The 22,496-nt window shown below is 39.6% G+C and overlaps 1 protein-coding gene across 2 annotated transcripts in view; it reads right to left on the reverse strand.

Annotated features, from left to right (window-relative positions):
• Positions 1 to 22,496, reverse strand: part of XRCC5 (X-ray repair cross complementing 5) — an 89,859-nt gene that overhangs the window by 62,753 nt on the left and 4,610 nt on the right. For both annotated transcript variants that reach the window (XR_013966527.1, XM_080798264.1), the window contains exons 3-10: positions 19,141 to 19,324; positions 18,232 to 18,280; positions 17,079 to 17,201; positions 13,590 to 13,781; positions 10,057 to 10,171; positions 8,425 to 8,563; positions 5,183 to 5,295; positions 2,830 to 2,892 (exon numbers count right to left, since the gene is read on the reverse strand). Coding sequence is in view for 1 of the 2 variants with exons in the window: in XM_080798264.1 (XP_080654390.1) it covers positions 2,830 to 2,892; positions 5,183 to 5,295; positions 8,425 to 8,563; positions 10,057 to 10,171; positions 13,590 to 13,781; positions 17,079 to 17,201; positions 18,232 to 18,280; positions 19,141 to 19,324 (978 nt within the window). In the remaining variant the exon portion in view is untranslated. The remainder of the gene's footprint in view (positions 1 to 2,829; positions 2,893 to 5,182; positions 5,296 to 8,424; positions 8,564 to 10,056; positions 10,172 to 13,589; positions 13,782 to 17,078; positions 17,202 to 18,231; positions 18,281 to 19,140; positions 19,325 to 22,496) is intronic.

The raw sequence follows: 22,496 nt of genomic DNA on the forward strand, positions 1-22,496 counted from the left end.
AGTTCACAGAGCTGATCATGTCATTCCCTTCCATAAGAAACTCCAAAGGTTCAGGGCGCCTGGGTGTCTCAGTTGGTTAAGCGTCTGACTCTTGATTTTGGCTCAGGTCATGATCATGAGATTCAGCTCCGAGATGGAATCTTGCTCAATTGGGATCTTGCTCAGCATGGAGTCTGCTTGTCCCTCTCCCACCCCCTGCTCAAGTACACATGCAAACTCTCTCTGTGTCTTTCAAATAAATAAATAAATAAATAATCTTTCAAAGAATCTCCAGTGGTTCTACTATCCCAGCCTCAGCTAGCTGACCATTATTCCTAAACAAGTCTTCTACTCTCTATCCTCTGTAGATTTCTGCTCTTATAATTTCCTCCTAGCTAGAATGTCCTCTCTGTCTCTTAAGCTTCTAACCTATTCTCTAGGCCCAGTAAATTGATACCCTCGCCATTTTAGATTTGTTTTAGTCTCTCCATTTCCATAACTCCCCAAACACATTGTCTGAACTTTTCTCAGTATTATCATTACTTTTTAATCCAAGTTAGCTACGTACATTTTCATTTCCTCCACCAAAAACCTATGACCTCAATATCTTGTCATCAAAATCCTCTATAGGTTTTGTGGCAGATTCATTACTTTTTTAGTTCAATTCACAGAATATTTACTTAGTGCCTACTCTTTGCTACACACTGTCTTAGACCCTGTAAGAAAACAAAGATAAGTCCCTGATCTCACTGAGCTAATATATTCTTTACTAGCAGAAGTGAGATACGTACCAAATACAGAATGTGTACGGTCTAGCAAGTCCCATTAGAGACCAGAGAAGCACACACAATGGGAGTCTGAGGACAAGATTACTTCCAATTTGTTTGCAAATTTCTATCTGGGTGTCTTTGATAGAACCAACTTGGATATTAAAGGAAGGAAGGAAGGGGTCAGAGATGATTGTGACACTGTAAACACAATGCTACCCCTGTGGGAAACTCAACTACAGCTCCATTTCCTTTTCTTCCTTTTCTCCTCCTCCACACATAGTACAAATTATGTGCAAGTATAGATTCTCTATACAAGAAAACTGCATGCTAATGGCCAGAGAAAACATATTTTTAAAAGGAATTATTGACAGAGTCATAGAATATTTGAGCTGAAAAACAACAGTATTTATCTAGCTTAAACACCTGCATGATGATGAAATTCCCTCTCCCAAATCTGACTGGTACAAATAAAGACCCTGCTGAGAAATATTCAGGAACAGAGACATGACTGTCTCACAAGAAACCAACTGACCTGGAGGTAGTAACCCTTGTTGATAAAAATAATTCTTTATTTTGAATAAAACTACCACCTGTTGGAAGGAAAACTAGTTAAATTTCTATTCCACATGATAATCCTCTAATGTAAGAAGGGGGCTATTATGTCTGACGTCCCACGTCCCTACTACTTCCTTACTGACCTACAAAGTTTTCTTGGAAGTCATCACCTGACATAACTTCCCTACCCCGCTGCCTATCTCAGCACCTCCCAATATTAGTATTGTCCTTTGACTAGGACATCAAGAATGACACCAAAGAGTAACCCTTTGCCATTAGCAGATGAATTTTTTTTTTCCTTGAGTGACCTCAAAGTAACCCAATGATCTATAGGGTCTGTATGAGGTTGGGCTGGAATGATGCATGCCACAGACTGCCCTTAGCTAGCCAGTTTAGATAATCACATAGGTCCTAACACAAAGATGTTGACAAGAGTCTTTATGACATATCGGCAATCACATGAAGTGATCAGAGTTTTCTATGTGCGGGAATGGTAAGCTGGCGTTAAAATTCAGTTTAAAATGCTGTCAAGCTATGAGGACAACATATACAACAAATGTGTAATTCCCAAGAGGATCTGACTTAGGAAAAAAATCCATGAATAAGGATTCTCATGTAAACTAAGATTCACATATGCTTACTATGCTCTGACAAATCCATTCAGTACTGGCAGAAAACAAAGCAATTCTCCTAAGTTAACTGTTCCAGTAAAATGGCACCGCCACTCATTAGATCAGCAGCGAGGTACCCCTCAGAAGCGGAGAAAAAGTGGAAAAGGGGCAAAGAGGACCAGATCACTTCTACCACCACCCTCCCCCGCACCCCAAAAAGCCTCTGACATCCAGTTTACTAACTTCAAATGCAAATATTTCTGGAACTTGGATCCCTGCTTAGGCGGTCTCAAGCAGACATGAGACTGCCATATCCCAGTTAAGATCAGTATCTCGATAGGACAAGTTCCAGCTTGGAGGCTGAACAGGAAACATTTACAGAGAGGGCAGGTATGATCAGGCAGGATGCACTGGTCATGGGTTCTTAGCCAGGGAAAAACCAGCCTGAAAACAGAATCTCCTGGGGAGGTGGGAAAAAAGTACAAAGAGAGAGAGGGAAGAGGACAAAGATGAATTTCTTGATGAGGGAAGTGGCCCAGTGAATCACTAACACTCATTTCCAGGATGCTAAAGCTAAGCACTAAATGTTCAGTGCTTCATGACAATGAAAATGTCACCCTGACCCCAAGCCTCCTGAACATCTGACCAGGAGATTCCCACACGTAAATGCGTTTGTTCAAATGTTCTTTTTAATATGTACCTGGTCTCCAGCGGCAGGACTATGTCCTCGGGCCTTGTGCTCACGCTATGACAAATTCATTTATCATTTCTCCATTTTCAGAGTTAAGCTCAGTGAACTTTCCCACTGTTGTTGCAGGAATTAACATCACTTTAAACCATAAAAGCCCCAAACAACTCACTTAAAATGACATTCAATTCTGTGGCACTACCTCAAAGGCCCACTGTCAACTCACCTCATCATCTTTTGCTGCAAAGACCTTTAGGACTTGACTTCCCATAAAATATCTCCTGTGGACCTACAAGAGTTAAGTGAGGAAAACAATTGGTTTTGATCCATAATAAGTAACACCTATAGCCATTATGCCACAGTTACTAAGAAATTCTCTTAGTTATTCTCTTAGTTAGCTATTGTACCACAGTTACTAAGAAATTCTCTTCAAAATGTAAAAAAATTCATAGGGACTAGAAACAACTTTTTATCTGAGGTTCAATTCAATTAAACATAATACATCTCTGAATTCCAAGGACATGCCACACATTGTTCTGAGAGCACTGTAAACAATAATGAACAGGATAGAGTCTGGTCCTGAGGAGCTTGGACAAATATGAAACCAACTGCACTGCAGGATTAGGGAACCGCACTGCAAAGGCACACGAGTGCAGCATTCTAGCTCGGGGCCTTGAGAGCACACGAACAGGGCACCCAGCTTGGTAAGGAAGGGTGAGAGTAGGCTTCTGCAAATGGTGACACCCAGGTCAAGACTTCAAGGATGCACAGGAACTAACAAAAAGTCTAGCACAAGTGTGCTGGGCAGAGACACTAGTGTGAATCGAGTCTGAAATGATGTAAGAACATAGAGTAGGTGCAGTGCCCTAGCAGGACGGGAGAGGTACAAAATTAGAGTAGCAAAGGTCAAATCGTGAAGTGTCTTGTGAGCAAAGTTAAGCAGTTTGGACTTCATCCCAAGAGCAAAGACGAGGCACTGCTAAACTGCAAAGAGACCAGAGTGAAGAACTATTTGGGGGGGCAGGGGCCATACTGGAGGAGGGGAGACCCATAGAGAAACCAAAAATAAGTACTGCATATCCTCCTGTCCCCCTTTTAGTTCAGTTACTTCTCTGGCAGGGCATCAGAGGGGTCAAAGCAGCGCCACTGATACCTGCTTAGAAATGAAGACTGAAGAGTTCCTAGCATCACAACCAACCCCCTGCACCTACTGACCAAGATCAACTTCTCTCTGCTCCAGGTAATCCTGACCCTGGAGCTTAGCCGCAAGAACATGCCATATGCTGCACAGCGCAACGCCCCTCAAGTGTTCTTCTGCCCTCCCACCTCTGAAGCCAAGACACTGAGCACAGTTACTTGGGTCGTGAATTTCAGATCAGTTATTTTGGATAGGTCTTTTCTAGCTAACTGGAATTAGGCAGACCCACTTCCCAACAGGCCAGTTTTTACACACAGGCCTGAACAAAAGTTCTGCTTCACTGGAAAGACCTAGAGGCACTGCCATTAACAACCTAAGTTTTAAGTCTGTAGAACTTCCAAGGTGAATACTTTCATTTTTAAGAAATATGTATTTAGCGTAATTTGTTAGAGAATTGTTAGAAACTCTCAACTTCCAAAAAAGTATTTTTGCCATTAAAATCATATCAACTTTCAGTAAGTACTCCCAATTTCCAGCTTAAGAAGTTTAAAATCATACCCAACAGTTTGCGCATATGGAAAACATCTCCGCACCCTCGTGGAATTATTCTAACACCAAAGCATACAGGGACTATATCCCAGAGCAACACAAAGAAGCTCAAATCCAATATGCCAGGTAATATTTATTTTCATTACAATTCTCACTTGAATTTCTTTAGAACCAACAAACATTGCTTTATCCTTGTAGAGCCTTAGAAAACATATGCTACAAGATATGCTTATTCATTTTCTCTGGTTGCCTACCTTAAGAACATTTAATCTAAGATCTCCAGGAATCTTTAATAGCCCTTTCTAGGGTAGTATATGATAGCCCAGGGCCCTCAGTGAGTTACCGCATTTCCCGCTATGTGTTTTGTGTATCTCTGCATCGGTGTCTAAAGAATGTATGACTTAAGGACAGGCTTCAGATCCTGTCTAGGATCTACACCTTTGCTGGGTGTAGAGAAGGGTGCCCAGCATAAACCAGTGACATTCTAAGAGGCCTGGGGTCATTCAAAACCCAAGCAGACCTTCATTCCTCTAAAACACTGTATTACACACAACAGTTTAGAGAAAGCAGCACAGTAGCAGAGAACTGAATGATGTTTCTTTAAGGCTACTGTAAGCCAAGACTGACAGCCAAGCTAAGAAGTGACTCTCAATGGAATATATTCTGATTCATGCTAAAACTGCTTGACTTTTCTGTATCTTGGTTCCTCTATTCAAAAACTGAAGATAGTTGATACTAATCCCCAAACTACACTCAAACAAATCTGAAAGTGAAATAAATACACATCGTAAATAGTAAATAAATAGGACCAATTGAAAGCATACCCTCTCAAATAACACTAAGAGACAATTTCATTTCTTTTGTTGACAACGAGTAAGAGTAAGTGCCATACCTGAGAAGATCTACAAAATCCCAAAACAGAGAAGCACTTCCCCTCCGATTTATACTTCATGTGTTCCTCATCCACTTTAGAGAAAGGAATGATATCACTTCCATAGCGGAACCCTAGAGAACAAGAGAAGAGCATCTGTTAAGCATATGGGGCCTCATTTTCTACAAGCTGAAATTAGCCCTACGTATACATTAACAATACATGCATACTCCAGATCAAGCCTCCATATACTGTTCCCTGGAATCAAATTACCGCCCCTTGTGATCAGTAGGGAAAAAGCAGTGGCAGATACAGAAACAACATACACAGTATAGAGGCGATTAAAATCTAATTACATTTTTTAAGTAGCATCTTCTGCAATCTAGTTACCTTAATGATTATCCAGCCTAGAAGAAAGAATGTAGCAAATGTAATGTATCAGTTATCCTCCAAAGATAAACTATGGTTGACTGAAGTACAAGTGTGATTTGTAAACATAATAACAAGAACACATTTATTCAGAAACCTGGAGACCCACAGAGAAAAATGCCCAAAGGAAATTTTCAGAATAAAATGTTCTCCAAAATGTATGCTGAAGACATACAAATGCCTAATGGGAGAAGCCAAAACTCTTCTATTTAGGAACATTCAATTGATAAGTTGGCCATTTTTCTGCATTTAAATTTACTTCATTTCTGGGATTATGTTATGTTTTTTCCTTTTTAATTACTTGGTTATTCATACAAATTCATACAAATACAGGCTCTTAGTTTCTTAAAAATAACTCCAGTCCTGTTCCAAGGCCTCTGTTCTATGGAAAGTTGTGCCCTTTCAATATACAGTCTTCTGTATTTGGTGGGGAGAATGAGCATCAAATCTCAAGGATTCTGGCCTTGGGTAAATAGAAAGGAAAAGCACGTGCACCTTTATTCCAAGAAACAAAGAAACTTATATGTTTGGGGTAGAATCTGTGATCCAGTTTATCTGTTCCTGTTAATCTGTTGATGCCACGCATTTAATTAAAAAAAAAAAAAACCAGGGATGCCTGGGTGGCTCAGTTGGTTAAGCGGCTGCCTTCGGCTCAGGTCATGATCCCAGCGTCCTGGGATCGAGTCCCACATCGGGCTCCTTGCTTGGCGGGGAGCCTGCTTCTCCCTCTGCCTCTGCCTATGCTCGCTCACTCTCTCTCCTACTCTCTCTCTGACAAATAAATAAAATTAAAAAACAAACAAACAAACAAACAAAAAACCCACACATTTGTATTTTCATATACGTCTTTTAAAAAAGCTAGTGATGAAAACAAAAACCCTAACAAAAAATTATCAGGGAGGGGTGCCTGGGTGGCTCAGCTGGTTAAGCGTCTACCTTTTGATCAGGTCATGACCTCAGAGTCCTGGGATCAAGTCCTGCATCAGGCTCCCTGCCCAGCAGGGAGCCTGCTTCTCCCTCTGCCTCCAGCTCCCCCTGCTTGTGCTCTCTCGCACTCTCTCTTTCAAATAGATAAATAAACCTTAAAAAAAAAAATGATCAGGGAAATAAATGTATGGCACATGACTAATAGTGGTAACTAAACCAAATATTTTTCCTAACTCACGAGACATCAAGTCACGAGACATCTTACTTGAATTTTTTAACTTGAAAATTCTAATTAAAACTGTCTTGTGTTTTCTGGTTCATCTACTGAAAGGAAAAAAATCAGTATCTAAATTTTGTACATGGTAAAAAGCACAGAATAGACTGCAAAGGGAGTATGTGGGTAGCTGCACCAAGGGACAAGACAAAAGCTGCCTCTGTGCCCTCTGAACTCAATGTTTACTTCTTCCCTCGCCACTGCTCCAGCAATAAGTGAATAAATGTCCTTTTTGCCTAAAATAAACAGAGTTGGGTTGGTTTTGTTTTTTGGTATTTTTGCTTGCAACCAAAAGAACTGGTACCTTATCTCCATATTAATCTTCCTAACACACAGTCTCAATGACACTCTGCTCCTCCAAACTAGAAACAGCTCCAGGTTGCTTTCATGATTAAGCATCAACTCTTTAGCCTGTCATTCAAAGCCCTTCCTAATTCAGAACAGTCTGCAGAAACACAAACTCTGAAGTAGGGCAGTCCTGGGTTCGAGTTCTGCCAGTTGCTAGCTGCAGGACTTTGAATACGTGAATGAGTGTCTTTCAGCCTCAATTCTCTCATCTGTAAAATGGAAACAAGAATGTGATGCCTGTTTCATGAGGCTGGTCTATGGGATATCACTTCCAAGTACTAAACTGTGTAGGCGGACACACCAGCCCAACTACCTGCTGTCCCTGAGAAGCCCTCTACTTTCCTGGTCTTATGCCTTTAATCATCCTCTTCTTTCTTTCAGTCATTATAGGAGGATCATAACGATTAGTAACTGATAGAGGCGTGATTCTAACCCAGGTCTGACTCCAAAATTCACATTTTGTAACCACACTAAAATATGGAACGGAATTAAAGAATTAGAAGGGATTGCAGGATACTAATTATATTTTCTACTCATAATCGATCAGGAGAAAGAAAGGAATCACAACCACTTTCCTCCACACTACACACAAACACTGAGAGTTAGTGCCACAGACGAAAGGCTTTTCTTCAAGGCTTGCAAATTAACACAAAGCCTGGCAATGAATTTATCTAAAGACTCTGGCTTCTATCTTAACCATCTTGGTATCTTGTAATTTTAGCTCTTGAAAATTCACATACTCTCAGCTAACTTGTAAGCCCTCTGGAGAGAGGTGCTCTCCAGACACACTACACAGATCAAATGTATCATACGTGAAGCACAACTGTAAACAACCTCGGAACATAAAGCCATATAATGGACACAAATGTTTCTGATCCCCTAAATTACCTGAAGGGAGCAGAGCTGGCAAGATCTGCAAGACCTGAAATTGGTACTCAGAGGAATAATCACTAAGGAAGTAAAAAGTGAAACAGAGTAAACAAAGAAACTCGCTTCAGCCACATTAATAGAAGTATTCTCTTAGATAGTATGTTTCAAACTTTAAAATAAAACCAAGTATTAAGTCTTGTCACTGGAGGACATGTTGATCCCAGAGGGAGTACCCAAGTGCATCCTGGGAGCCATCCTGCCTCGGACCCGACAGATGAGCTCAATTTAGGACCTAGTGCCTCATGGTCCCTTCTATAGTCATGTCTCTAGAACTGAGAAAAACATCCGCCAACACTACCAGCACAAACCCAAGTCGGCCTCCCACTGCCCTGAAGCAGCTCTCTCACAGGCGCACCTTGAATAGTGTCTTCCTTCGGGACCTCTGTTTCATTGTCATCATTTAAGCAATAAACGGTTTCTTTCTGTAGATCTTCTTTCTTGAGGGTTCTGGCGTCCACAACAGTCCAAGACTTTTTAACTCTCTCCTGTATAATCTTAATTCCAAAAAGAAAAATGAAGGGAAAACAAGGAAAGCCAGGATTCTAATGAAAAAATGAAAACCCCATATATTCTCTGCTTTATAGGAAAAAATCTGTAACAATTACTCTAGCTAAACCATTCTGTTTGCTCTGGCTCACTGTGGAAATTTTCACATATTTCATAACTCTTGCTGCATTTCATTTTTCCCCCCAAGGTAATCCACATATAAATATTAACTATTTATATACACATAAGCATTTTCCATACAAAACCTTCAGACTCATAACATGGGAACATACATTGTTACTAGTTTTCCAATAGAGAGGAAAGGGAGAGCCATCTATCAGGAGCCAGAACTCAATAAGGACATCCAGAAAGAAAACTAGAAAAAAAAGAAGAGGAGGGACGCCTGGGTGGCTCAGTCAGTTAAGAATCTGCCTTCAGCTCAGGTCGTGATCCTAGGGTTCTGGAATCAAGTCCTGTATTGGGCTCCCTGCTCGGCGGGGCATTTGCTTCTCCCTCTGCCTGCCGCTACCCCTGCTTGTGCTTGCTATCTCTCTGACAAATAAATAAATAAAATATTTTAAAAATTTTAAAAATCTGCTTTAAAAAAAAAAAAGAGAGAAGACTATTCTATTCCAGGCCTTGATGGCAGCTGAAAAATAGATGCACCCCCCAAGGTTTTCATGGATGTAGCACGTGTTTTAGAATTAAGGTCCTGAATGTAAAAAGAATACTTGAATATATAAATACATGTTTTTGTGTATTTTCTACACTTGGATGTTTGCATGTATTTAGTTTGTTCATTTAAAGAAAACAGGCAAGAAGGGTCACACAGAGGCACAGATCACAGACTCCTACTCAAACTGCAATTTCATCAAATAATCACCAAAAGCAACTTATTTTTGAAAGTGTGCTATTTTGTACACATATACACAGATTACAAAAGGCAATTTCACTGTCACAAGTCAATAGTTTTTGATAGTTCACAGATGCTGTTACCGCCAGACTGTTAATAACTGAACTGGGTGAGACTGAGTTTTCAAAACTCTGGACTTCTTTGGTGTCTATCTGTATTTCTGCTATGATACTACAGTGACATGAATTCACGCATTCCATTTTCTTTCGAAAAAGAAAAAAAAGTAAGAGAAAGGAAGGAATCAACCTGGATTACAGATGATTCTTAAAATTTTCTATCCTAATACGCATTTTACATAAAAAAGCTAGAGAGAGATGAGATGAACAGGGAGAACAGTTAGAGAGGCAATAATTATGGTAGTGAATAACCCACAAATGAATTGGCAGTTCCTTATATAAACATATTTGCCTGCCTGATGCATGGCTTTAAAAAATATTAGTGTGGGGGGTGCCTGGCTGGCTCAGTTGGTAGAGCATACAACTCTTGATCTTGGAGCTATGAATTTGAGCCCCATGCGAGGTGTAGAGATTACTTAAAAATAAAAAAATTTTAAAAATTAAAAATCAAAAATGTGTAAGTATCACTTACCGATTTATAAGCCACGATCTTTATAGACAAACTGGAGCCAATGGTCAGTGTGCAGGGCCAAGGGATCGAACGCTTCTCAATTTTCTTAAAGACACACAGCTGTCTCAGACTCTCACTTTAATAAAAAATAAACATATATGTAACTCTCACTTAATAAAATATTTATTATATATACAACGAAAAAATACACATGTAACAGAAACAATTTTAAAACATTAACTTTGCTGGGTGATGCAGTTAATTTTCCAGAACGAGAAGTGAGTTGTCATTGATCATTTTGAGAGGAACAGCAAGGGATGGCAGGAAAATGACAACCACCAGTTGGGAGAGAGCCAGAATATAAATGAGTTGGCTTAGGAGGAAGAAGTTGAATTACATTACCGACAGGTAAAAAAGAACATCTCTATCTTCCCCTACTCAATCTTCTCTTTCAACTCAGCCCCGTTCTTAACAATTTTTTCAAGACCAAGAACATGTTGAAGATATGATAAAAGCACACTTATTAGAGTTTGCCCACAATTTAAAGGGATCACCAGCTCCCTGAAAACCATGGACCTAGATATAAGGACCCCTGGCTTCAGGATATTAAAGGGCGAGTCCCATCCCAAAGTATCACTGCTCATAACTCTCTAGCTTATTACTTCATTCCAATCACCTTAAATAAAAGTACAAATATATATACACAATGGAGAGAGTTAAATAAAGACTCTTCAGGGAATAAAGGAATTTAGTCCATATTTAGTCTTAAGATAAAGCAGGTTAACTCCAAGTTTTTTACTGGACGGGGATGGGGAATTGGGAAATAACAAACACAACGGAGAGTGCTACTTTATTTGAAACATTAGGATCAATTCTATTTTTATCTGGTTCCTAATCAAACACAACAGATAAGATTATAGGAAATACTTGGAATTTGCTGTATTCACTAAGAAAAAAACCAATGACCAAACACATTCAAAGCATACAATCCAGGGACACCTGGGTGGCCCAGTCGGTTAAGCATCTGCCTTCAGCTCAGGTCATGATCCCAGGGTCCTAGGATTGAGCCCCACGTCCAGCTCCTTGGCTCATTGGGGAGCCTGCTTCTCCCCTTGCCTGCCACTCTCCCTGCCTGTACTCTCTCTCCCACTCTCTTTCTCACATTCTCACAAATAAATAAATAAAATCTTTAAAACAAAAAAAAACAAGGCATGTAATCCAGACCAAGATCAATTCCCTTGGTGCAAATGCAAAACAAAATTACAAAGAGGTAGAGAATTATCTGACATTATTCAGAGTTATGGACAAAGAGGTTTCAAAAGACTCCAATTTTCAGAAATAATCCATAACAAACAATAGATATTCTACCTGACACCCTACTTCCAGTCTATGGTAACAAACAAACAAAGTTAATGATATTCCTTGGCTTTGGACTGTTGAGGAATGAAGGGATCTGAAAAAGATCTAACATATCCATAGGACATTATTAGTTTGAGTCACATCTAAAACCACTGTGAGGTTTGAATTCAGTTCCAGGAGAAGTTCTAAAAATTAGCATCTAATACATAACATCTGAGAACAAATGGATCATTTCTGCCGTAGACCTGAATCTCCCCAAGCAGAAGTCTAGATGAGGACAAGTCTGGCCCAGGCTGTCCAGTAAAACTTTCTGCAATGATAGAAATGTTCTATTTCTAACCATGCCTGTCCAAAAGGCTGCTGAGCACATGAAATGTGGCCAGTGTGACCAAGGGACTAAATTTTTAATTTTATTTAATTTTAATGAATTTAAATATAAGTAGCCACATGTGGATAATGGCTGTTGTAGCAAATCAAAGTATCTTCAAATTGTGAGGACAATAAATGGTAATTTCCCTCCCAGCTATGATACAGGAAAATAAACTTTTTTAACATTAATTTGTTTAGGCCTACAATTTTTATTTATCATGTCATGGTGAATTTCTTAGTTTAAGACAAATAGTCTGACATCAGAGCAAGCCACGTCCAAATTTGAAAGAAAGAAGTTAGAAGTGCATATCTGCACACAGTACAGTAAGAACACATATTATGATAAGAAACATCACTTTACAGGATTCCTAACTGATTCCTTTTCCAACCCCTACGGAAACTACAATTCAATTTCTAAAATTCCCATTACCTACAATTATTCACCCTACATACAGGGGTGTATGTATTTACAAATATTTACAAATATTTGTATATACAAATATATTTTTATTATATATACAAATATATTTTTATTATATATACAAATATATATTTGTATATACAAATATTTACAAATATTTGTATACAAATATACACCCTACATACAAGGGTATATGTATTTAGAAAATCAGGATGTACTGTTTCTCAGTATTTCCTGTAATATATTAAAAATATTAAAATTTTAAGTTTATGGCTGAGAAAAAAATTGGGGTATGTATCACCTAACTACTCAAAAATATCTTAAACGTTGAACTTTTATTTCAATGAAGAACTTCGCTCAAAATGCCTGTATTTTGTGTGTTTATTGATGAACAGGAATTAAGTGGTACTCTCCTGCAGAACATGAAATTCCACAAGCCACACTATACAGTGTTCTACTGCTACTTTTCCCAAGTCAGGCTCCTCAACCCTTCTTGGGTTCTTTGCTCAGAATAAGTCCATGTCCAATTCCAACCAAGAATACTAACACGAAGACTAACAGTCTCTCCCATTGTCTCTCACTGAATGGCTGCAAAGGCAGTTTGCTTTATTGTTAAACAGTACTTCAGGGATTTCACTTTTTTTTTTAAAAGATTTTACTTATTTATTTGACAGAGATCAGAAGTAGGCAGAGAGACAGGCAGAGAGAGAGAGAGGAGGAAGCAGGCTTCCTGCTGAGCAGAGTGTCTGATGTGGGGCTCGATCCCAGGACCCTGAGATCATGACCTGAGCCAAAGGCAGAGGCCTTAACCCACTGAGCCACCCAGGCACCCCAGGGATTTCACATTTCTTAAATTGTTTTGCCTTTACAAAACCCACATAAAAGATTTTGATTATAAATTCATTATATTTTGGATGTTTTGTTTTATCTGAACAAACTATTTTCTGACCAAAAATTTTTTAAAAAGTCATTTAAAAAAAAGTCTATTAACAGTTAAGTATGCCACCTCTTAAAACCTAAATCAGAGATTAAGAGGATACCATTTCAGATCTGAAACAACTTTTCAGGTGAATGAAAAGAAAGGGCCCACGAAATGTGCCCCAAACTTGGCATAAAGGAGAAATCTACTATCTCATCTTTTACACTTTGACTTCTTAAATCTTTTGCGGTATCTACACATTTCCAAACTTCAAACACACTGTCCTGGAAATAAACCAGAAGTCTTGTTCCGACCACACAAACAGAAAAGGGGATCAGGGGTCGGTGCATTGTTTCTTCAATAAAAGTCAGAACATTTATTGAAGAATGGCGGCTAATTCATGAGTAGCTAATTAGGGAGCCCCAATCAAAAGAGAAATTTACATGGTCACGACTGAAAGTTGCAGTCGATGTTTTCACTTCTCACCTGAAGGAATAAATTTCATCCAGCCCATCTTCACCTTCTAAAGACATCATCACCTTTTTCACCATCCGAATACCTTCTTTTTGCTGCTCAGTAATTCCCTTTAGAGGAAAGGAGGGTCCATGGTGGTCTGAGCGTGAGTTTCCATCTCCCCTGTCCCCAGTTCCATCCTCCTTGCCAACAGGGAAAGGCAAACTATCAGGAAAAAATCAGCAGTAGTTAAGAAGACAAGCTCTGAAGCCAAGAAATAAGCTGGGCTCCAATCCTGTGACTATGGATCACTAGTTATGGCAAAACGGGCATTTATTTCAGTCATCAGAGCTTTAAATTTCTCATCTGTCAAATGGCACTTACTGAACTTAGTCAATATTCTATTAGTTTCAAGTGACTGAAGCCTTTTTGTTTTGCTAAAGGGGGGAATTCATTGGTTTACATAACCAAATAATTGGAAGAGCAGGGTTGCACAAGCCTTAGGAGGACTGGATCCAGTCTCAACCACGTTAAGGACTACCTGACCCTCTCACTGTCTCCGTGTTGTCTCCATGTGCCTTCGTGCTGGCTTCACTCTCTGACTGGCTTCCTTCACATCGTCTCTGAGCGCATTCGAACACACACTGTCCAGCTCTACTACCAAAGAGGAGTGAACTGAGCATCTAATGCTCTAGACATCAGTCATAAATTCAAACAAGCCAGGTAGTAGTGGTAGCCTGGGGACTAGAAGATGTTGGCTCTCAGCTGAGCCATGAGGCTAAAGTGTAGGAAGAACTGCTTCCTAGAAAAAGGTGGGCACTATTCCAAGCAGTCAAAAAGAATAATAAAAAATAAAATAAAATAGCCTTTAACGATCCCCTGATGTCATTATGAAGAATTAAATGACAGAATGTGTACAAAATACTTAAATACATGCTACCTTTATTACTGTAGATCTAGAATTCCCATATAGACATCACTTAATTGCTGGAAATAGGGAAAACCAATTTTGTTCTCGTGTTCCACTCCAGTTGTTTGAAATGAGACTAAAGCTAGATTGCAATTACCAGTCACAGAGATATCAATAATCAATATACAAAATGAAGGGGCGCCTGGGAGGCTCAGTGGGTTAAGGCCTCTGCCTTCGGCTCAGGTCATGATCTCAGGGTCCTGGGATCGAGCCCCGCATCAGGCTCTCTGCTCAGCGGGAGCCTGCTTCCTCCTCTCTCTCTCTGCCTGCCTCTCTGCCTAGTTGTGATCTTGTCTGTCGGGTAAATAAATAAAATCTTTTAAAATATACAAAATGAAAAATCAACCAAACACATTTTATGGTAATACTGTATATGGCATTTTCTAAATGCTTTCATGTAAACAACCTCATTTAATCCTATTAAGTAGACAGAGATTTCTATCTCCATGTCCTAAAAAGCAACTAAAGCTACAGAGGCGAACCAATCTGGCCAAGCCACATAGCCAGTGAGTGACACAGCAAAGACTGTCCCCTGATCAAAAGATAAAGTTCTTTCCAAGGCAGCGTATCATCTCACTCCCCCTGAAACCCAAAGAGCAGACTTTTCAGTTCACTCAGCATCACCTACTGGTCACCCCCATGTGGATGGTTATATTTAAGGTAATTTCTTTACTATTTGATTTGCTATAATTAAAATAGTGCTCTCTGTTTAAATGTTTTCTACATGCACTCCGCATGACAGGCACAGATGTCTTGTGTGACCTACTGGATAAAGAGCCTCCAGGGAGTGGTGTATGGTACACAGGTTCTGTACCATGCCACTGCTGTTTCTACCACAGCAACCTGAACAAAGAGGGGAGTGAGATGAAAATCGAGAGTCGGGAAGCTCTCCTAGAAAAAGAAGTTACAGTAACAGTTCTTTCTACCCTGCTTTTGACCACATAGACACTTTCACAACAGCCAATAGAAGAAACTAAAACAAGGTCCAAGGAATGAGATGAGCCTGCTCAGAACTCAGTGCTGCTTGGGCCTGTTCCAACTGGAACGAGCAGTCATATCTGGGATACATCAAACAATAAAACCAGAAACTTCACTTTATTATGCTGGAGATTTACAGCATAGGAATAGAGCATAATGCCCAAGGAAAAAAATGCAAACGGTCAACTAAGCAGGGATAGACGACAAGGCTATATTCCTTCTCTGACACACTTTACAGTATCACTCAGACAAAAAAGCCCTTTCCAATGACATTGACAGAAGTGCAGTAGGCTTCAACCATGTAAAGGCATCCTGAAATTATGAATAGGGAAGAGGAGCCAGGCAGGGCTTTTGAAGTACTGTGAAAACCTCAACTCAATACGAAGAGAAGTGTCACTTAAAAAGCACTTAATTTCTCTGAAGTACTATCTTAACAAGTATCAGTTTGATGGGTTACTCTGAACTATTTTTCTACAGTTCTACAGAAAGGAGATGCCCCTCTGCAGTCTTAAGAGTTACATACATGCAAGAGAGGTTCTTAATTCTCCACAGCAGGCCTTTCAAAGAAGCCAAAGGCTTACCATTCTGAGCTGGAGGCTTCCCGGTATAGCTCTCAATCTGGAAAACGAGTGTCCCCAGAAGACTAATAAGTCAACATCCTATATCATCACTCTGCTTTCACCAAAAATAGGACAAGTTTCAAATGCAGTTTGTAAATACCTGGGGTGGGAAGGGGGGGGCATTCAAGTTATTGGGCAAGAAGAGTTTCTGTCTTGAAATAGATGGTGAAATATTTTGTGAACTTTTTTTTTTTAAAGAGAGAGAGAGAAAGTGTGTGCTAGCGCTGGGTGGGGGTGGGGAGAAGGGGCTGAGGGATGGAGAGAATCTTAAGCAGGCTCCAGGCTCAGCACAGAGCCCAGTGCAGGGCTAAACCTCACAACCCTGAGATTGTGATCTGAGCCGAAATCAAGAGTCAGAGGCTTAACTGACTAAGCCACACAGGCGCCCCTTCTTTGAACATTTTTGCCTGTAATCTACATACCCCATTTCTAAATACACAAAAGCAAATTACATTTTACATACATGTGCGTATCCTTTAGATTTGATAAAGACTTACAGATAAACATTCTATGTGTTTAAAATGATTCTCATGTTGAGATTTGTCTCTACCCTAAAAATAGCTACTGCCTGCAAAATAGAACACTCTAGAGCTATTGAACAAAAGAAACCACCAATCTGGGAATTGTTTGGATAAAGTCCTCTACATAGGCAGGGGATAAACTGAATATCCTCAAAAGTTTCCTCAATTCTTTGAGTCCAAGAAGAGCCAACAAACAATCTGCTATTGAGCTAAATTCCCAGTTCATTGTGACTTTCATCCCTTCATCACTAAAACTCAAGGGTTCCTGGAACAGCGGGTACTCTCGCGAACGTTTGCTGAAGTCAGTCATCTGACATATTTCGACTCTAAGCACAGAGAGACTCCTGGGAACCAAGCGCTCTAGAAAGGGGCCCCACTCCCTGTGTTATGGGAGTGCAGGACTGGTCTTCAGACATTATTCTCATGGTCTTACAAGAACTGCAGGGAGATGCCAAATTTCTTCAAGTTATGGATTATAACATCCAGCTGATCTTTGCTGAATGGGCTGCTGAGGTCAGTGAACACTTCAATATGCCTCTTCTCAAACTTCTTTCCTCTAAAAGAGAGAGTTATCACAATAAGAAATCATTCTCTTGAATTACTACCCACAAACTCAAATGTACTCGGTAACCGAGCAGAAAGAGGCTAAGCAATTAATCTAGATAGTTAACAAATGTGACTACATTCTAGAATCCCACGTATCACTGATGCTCAGTTAAGTTCCTACTAACATATAATCAAGTAACTACAACCTATGAAACATATTATCAAAATTTTTGAGCAATATGGAAATATTAAATCCCTGATTTTCCAACTCTAACTTCAGTTAATGATGTGGTCACTATGATTAGAAAGGATCCCTTTTTCCAGCCTCCACTTAGCCAAAATGTAAACAAGGAATTCTCCCAGTAACTACATTAGCCTTGCAAGGGTTCACTTCCCAAATACCCTGGTCAGATTCCACTCACAGGGCCAGGGCAGGACTTTACATAAAATGTACAGAGATTGAGAAATGATAATACAAATCTAAGCCCCAGATTTTGTGCAAATGTTCTTCCTAACAGTCAAGGGGTAGGTGGGTGTGTGTATATTCAAAGACCCACATTTTAAAGGCACAGCAATTAAACAAGTAATGAATTAAAATTTAAAAAAAATTTTTAATTTAAAAAATTTTAATTTTTTAATACTACAATTTTAAAAAAAATTTTTAAGTTTTTATTTTAATTCCAGTTAGTTAACATATGGTGTTATATTAGTTTCATGCATTTAATTCAGTAAGATTAGGAACAATATCACCTAACATTTTTTTTTAAAGTTCCCGGTAATTAACTTAAGTCAAATAAGGAAGGAACTTGAAATAAGCCAAACATTTATTTCTCCCAGAGACATTCCCATCAACTATAGCCCTTCCTCTTTTTAAACTTAAAAAATAAAGGGCGAACTGGACCACTGAATTCTGTCAAATATTTCCTTAGCCACACAAACATGCGGCTCGATTGCAATGAATCACACAACGCACAGAATACATCAACATGTAATTTTAGCTGAGAAGCTCATTTCCACCTCTCTTCAGTTGAGACACTTACACAGTTTCTTGTTGAATCACATCCATGCACACAATGAGTGCATCCAGGACTTGGCTAGTTAAGGGCAGAAGATACCACTAAAGAGTCCCTTTATCCCAAGAACATGCAACTTCTTTCCAGTGAGGTCCACAGGGCTTGAAACTGTGGACTCTGGGCTGACTCTGTGATGATTTAAAAGTACTTGCCAAATTGCCCTTCTTCCTAAGTTTATTTCACTAACATATATTCACAAATGTTATATATCAAAGGAAAAATAAAAATAAACCCAAAGGTAATCTACCATATTCCCAATTATGGAGACAAAAATTATGATGCCATTTTACTATCTCTAGAATCCATTTGTGGTGATTATAATTTAGCATTTGCAAGTCATTCAGCACAAGAACACCTCCCAGTGACCAGAGATACCATTACTGTTTACAAAAGTAAGAGTAAGCCCTTAAAATCATAGCATCCGTGGAAGAAATTGCAAATCTCGGTTTAGATATTATTTATCTAAATATATATTTAGATGATTCTTGCAACAAAAATACCCCCTGTCCAGGAAAGCATTGAGAACGTTACTGCTTTATTCTACTAATATCTTCTCTGCATCCAAACATTTCTAACCATCACCACCACCAATCCCTCTGCACATATCAATACACAAATATACCCACAGGTATCTTCCCCTTATGGTGCCTTCCAAGCCCCAGTATCACTAACAGAGAGAAAGCGTAAGTGAGTGGAGGGCCCAATCCAAACTGATTAATTTCACATTAAATCCTAACATACACCACCTCCATGTTCCTAGAGCCAAAAACGTCCATATTCTCGAGCTGGGACTCTCGGGAGCCTCACCAAACTAGATTATGATTCCCCAGTTTAAAGGAAATTTCTTAAGAGTCTTCTCTGGCTGAAAAAGGATACAGTCAGCTTGCTGGGAACCTGGTTGGATTTTTCTTTCGATGTCCTCCAGCAAGTCAAAATCTGGTAGCATCAGGTGTCTGTGCACTGTGATGTTCTGATACTGATCCTTACCAGCAAGGGCATTCTCAGTGCCATCTGTACCAAAAAGGACTAAAGCAATTTCATCCCTGCTCTCTGCAAACACCTAGAGAAGAACGTTAAAAGGTTAAGAATCATTGAGTACCACCCGGAAGCCATTAGATACCTAACCTTCAGGGAGTAAGACAACCATACCTCCCTGTGGCATGTCCCTGGGGTCACTGTCAACAACAGAACATTAGGCCAGATGGTCCACGGGATGATGATCAACAATTCCTAGCCTCTAAGAACACTTTCACTGAGTATAGATCCTATCATTCATTTCAACAGAATTTCGACGTAGGGGAGTGGAGACTGGTAACTGCTCTTAGTGTCATCCAGCCAAATCAGACTCTAATTCTCAATGAAAATTAATTATGGATAATTTGAAATTATTTTAACCTATCCTTCTGGAACGACAACTCAAGGTTTCAATTTTCCAGAGGATTAGAAAAATAACTGCTGGTTCATGTCCTGTATCCCAGCAATTTCACTCACAGATATATATACCATAGAGAAATTCTTGCACATGTACTCAAGAAGAGAAGGACACGAACATTCACTTCAAGAGAGTTCACTTGGACACTGTTCATAACAGAAGAGACGTGGAAACGAACTATCCATCCACAAAATGCAAAAACACACTACAGAATACTTATAGAACAAAATATTACACCTCAGTGAAAAAATGAATAAATTTGTGCATGCTTATCAGGTTGAGTAAATCTTAAAAACATAAGGTTGAGGAAAAAGTAAGTTGCCGAATTATATGTACCATATAAAAACATTACACACATTTTTGAAAGTTTCATATGATACTAAATATTATTTATGAATATGCTTACATCCAAAAGCATAAAATATGCACAGTAATTACCGCAAATTCTGAGGAAAAGAGGAAAGGAGAGAACTGGGAAGGGTTATACAGGGCGCTTCAATTTTATCTGTAATTATTCTGTGTGTGTGTGTGCGTGTGTGTTTTTAAGATTTTATTTAATTATTTGAGAGAGAGAGTACGCACGAGCAGGGAGAGAGCAGAGGAAGAAGCAGACACCCCGCTGAGCAGGGAGCCCAACACAGAGCTTCATCCTAGCACCCCAGGATCATGACCTGAGCCGAGAAGCTTTAATGACTGAGCCAACCAGGGGCCCCTATTTGTAACTATTTTGAAGAAAAAAAGAAAAAGAAATCAATCAAATATGGCAGAACTTAAGTAGCATATAGTGCTAGATAATGGAAAAATAGCTTTTCATTATATTATTCTCTGTATTTGCCTCTTTTATGAATCACTTCTTCTTTTTAATTATTTTTATTTTATTTTTAAGATTTATTTATTTGAGAGCAAGAGAAACGAAGATAGTGAAAGAGATAGCGAGAGAGAGCAGGAGTGGGGACGAGAGGGAGAAGCAGGGAGCCTGACTTGGGACTAAATCCCAGGATCCTGGGATCATGACCTGAGACAAAGGCAGACTCTTAACCAACTGAGCTACCCAGGTGCCCTGAAACATTTCATAAAATGTAAAAATAAAAAACAGTATCTAACACAAAAGGCAGTCCTGTTCCCACCGACCTAACCTAAGACTTTTCCATCAGTGAGAAGAATGCTGCATGGAAGAGGATGGAATTCTATCATTCTTTATTATTGTTTGGTCTGTTAAAGTACCCAGTATGCTAATAATTCCAGATACAATTCCCAGTTGCACCAGGCAGAAAAAAAATCCTAGTTATTGAGGTTCAAACATGTCCAGCAATGGGGCAGCGCAGCTAGAATTCTACCTGTGTCCTGGACAAGACTTCATCCTAAAGCAAAGTAATCTTGCTCAACAACAAAACCTCAGCCAGGAGAGGGAAGGAAATTTTGAATGCAGCATGAGACTGGCACCAGGTGCTGTTTCCCAGCCTTCCAGATTCAGACTCCCAAGGAAGAGGCAGAGCCAAAAAGAAAAACTGCAAGAACGGCTTCTCTTAAAAAAAAATCTAGGGGCGTCTGGTTGGCTCAGTTGGTAGAGCATGCAACTCTCCATTCCAAGGTTGTGAGTTCAAACACCACATTGGGCAAGGAGCCTACTTAAAAAATAATAATAATAAATAAAAAATAAAATACAAAACAAATAAAAAATCTACACATTGAGACACCGGACCATTACTTAAGTGCAAATAACACAAATTACTAAAACTAGGAATGGGGTTAGAGGCATTCTCTTCTTGACACATCGAGGACTCCAGGCCCTCAAAATTTGTTAAAATCAAGGGTGACAGGTGGGATGTCATAGTGCTTAGTGAAAAGGGCAGCACCCAGAAGAAACAACGGAGGTGTCCAGGAGGAGTAGGAGCTGCCAGTGAATAAGTCAGAACTTCATGGGCTTAGGAAAAGTAGGAGTATACCAAGAATGGACAGAAATCAACAGGGGAATCTCTTTCACCCCCACCTCCCATTCCTAACCCCCTGAATGGGAGCTAGTCTTAGTGACTTGCTTGGCTCCTAACAGCAGAAATGACTTTCTTGGATTTCTAAAGCTAGGTCATAAAAAGTCATATTGGCAGGTCTCTTGGAATAACCACTCTTTGAACGTTCCTTCTTAGAACCAACCGCCACCCTGTAGGAATCCCAAGCTACAAGGAAAGACCACATGTAAGGGTTCTGATGCACAGCCCCAACTGAGCTCATAGCCACCAGAAGATTTAACTTCTAGCTATGAGGGTGAGCTGTCTTAGGCATCCGGCTCAGTTTAGCCTTCAAGTGACTCAGCCCAGCCAACATCTGAATGCCCTTGCACAAGCGACCACAAGAAGCCAAACTGAGCCACCCAGCCATCCCTTAAAACCAGGAGAGATAATTAAAAAAAAAAAAAAGTAATTTAAGACATTACGTTTTGGGATAACGTGTTATCAGCAAAAGGTAACTGGAACAGGCACAAAGTAGCTGAAGTACTTGTTTAAACTTACAAGGTTAGTAAACGTCATGATGGAGCAAACTGGGCCGCCTGACTCTAGAGACTGTATTTGTAAACATTTTTACATTGCCTTGTTTCTGATAAAAAATTGTAGTATCTACTGAAGGGGCCAAAACAAAGGAAGAAAAAACGTCAGGTTCTAGTGGTAGTTGGACCTGCACATATGTATATGTTAAAAAACTCCTCAGATTCCCAAAACACTGAGGTTGGGGGTGCCTGGGTTGCTTAGTTAGTTAAGCATCTGACTCTTGATTTCACTTCAGGGCATGATCTCGGGATCCCCGT

The sequence above is a fragment of the Martes martes genome, assembly GCF_963455335.1.
Source record: "Martes martes genome assembly, chromosome: 3".
Classification (NCBI taxonomy): domain Eukaryota; kingdom Metazoa; phylum Chordata; class Mammalia; order Carnivora; family Mustelidae; genus Martes; species Martes martes.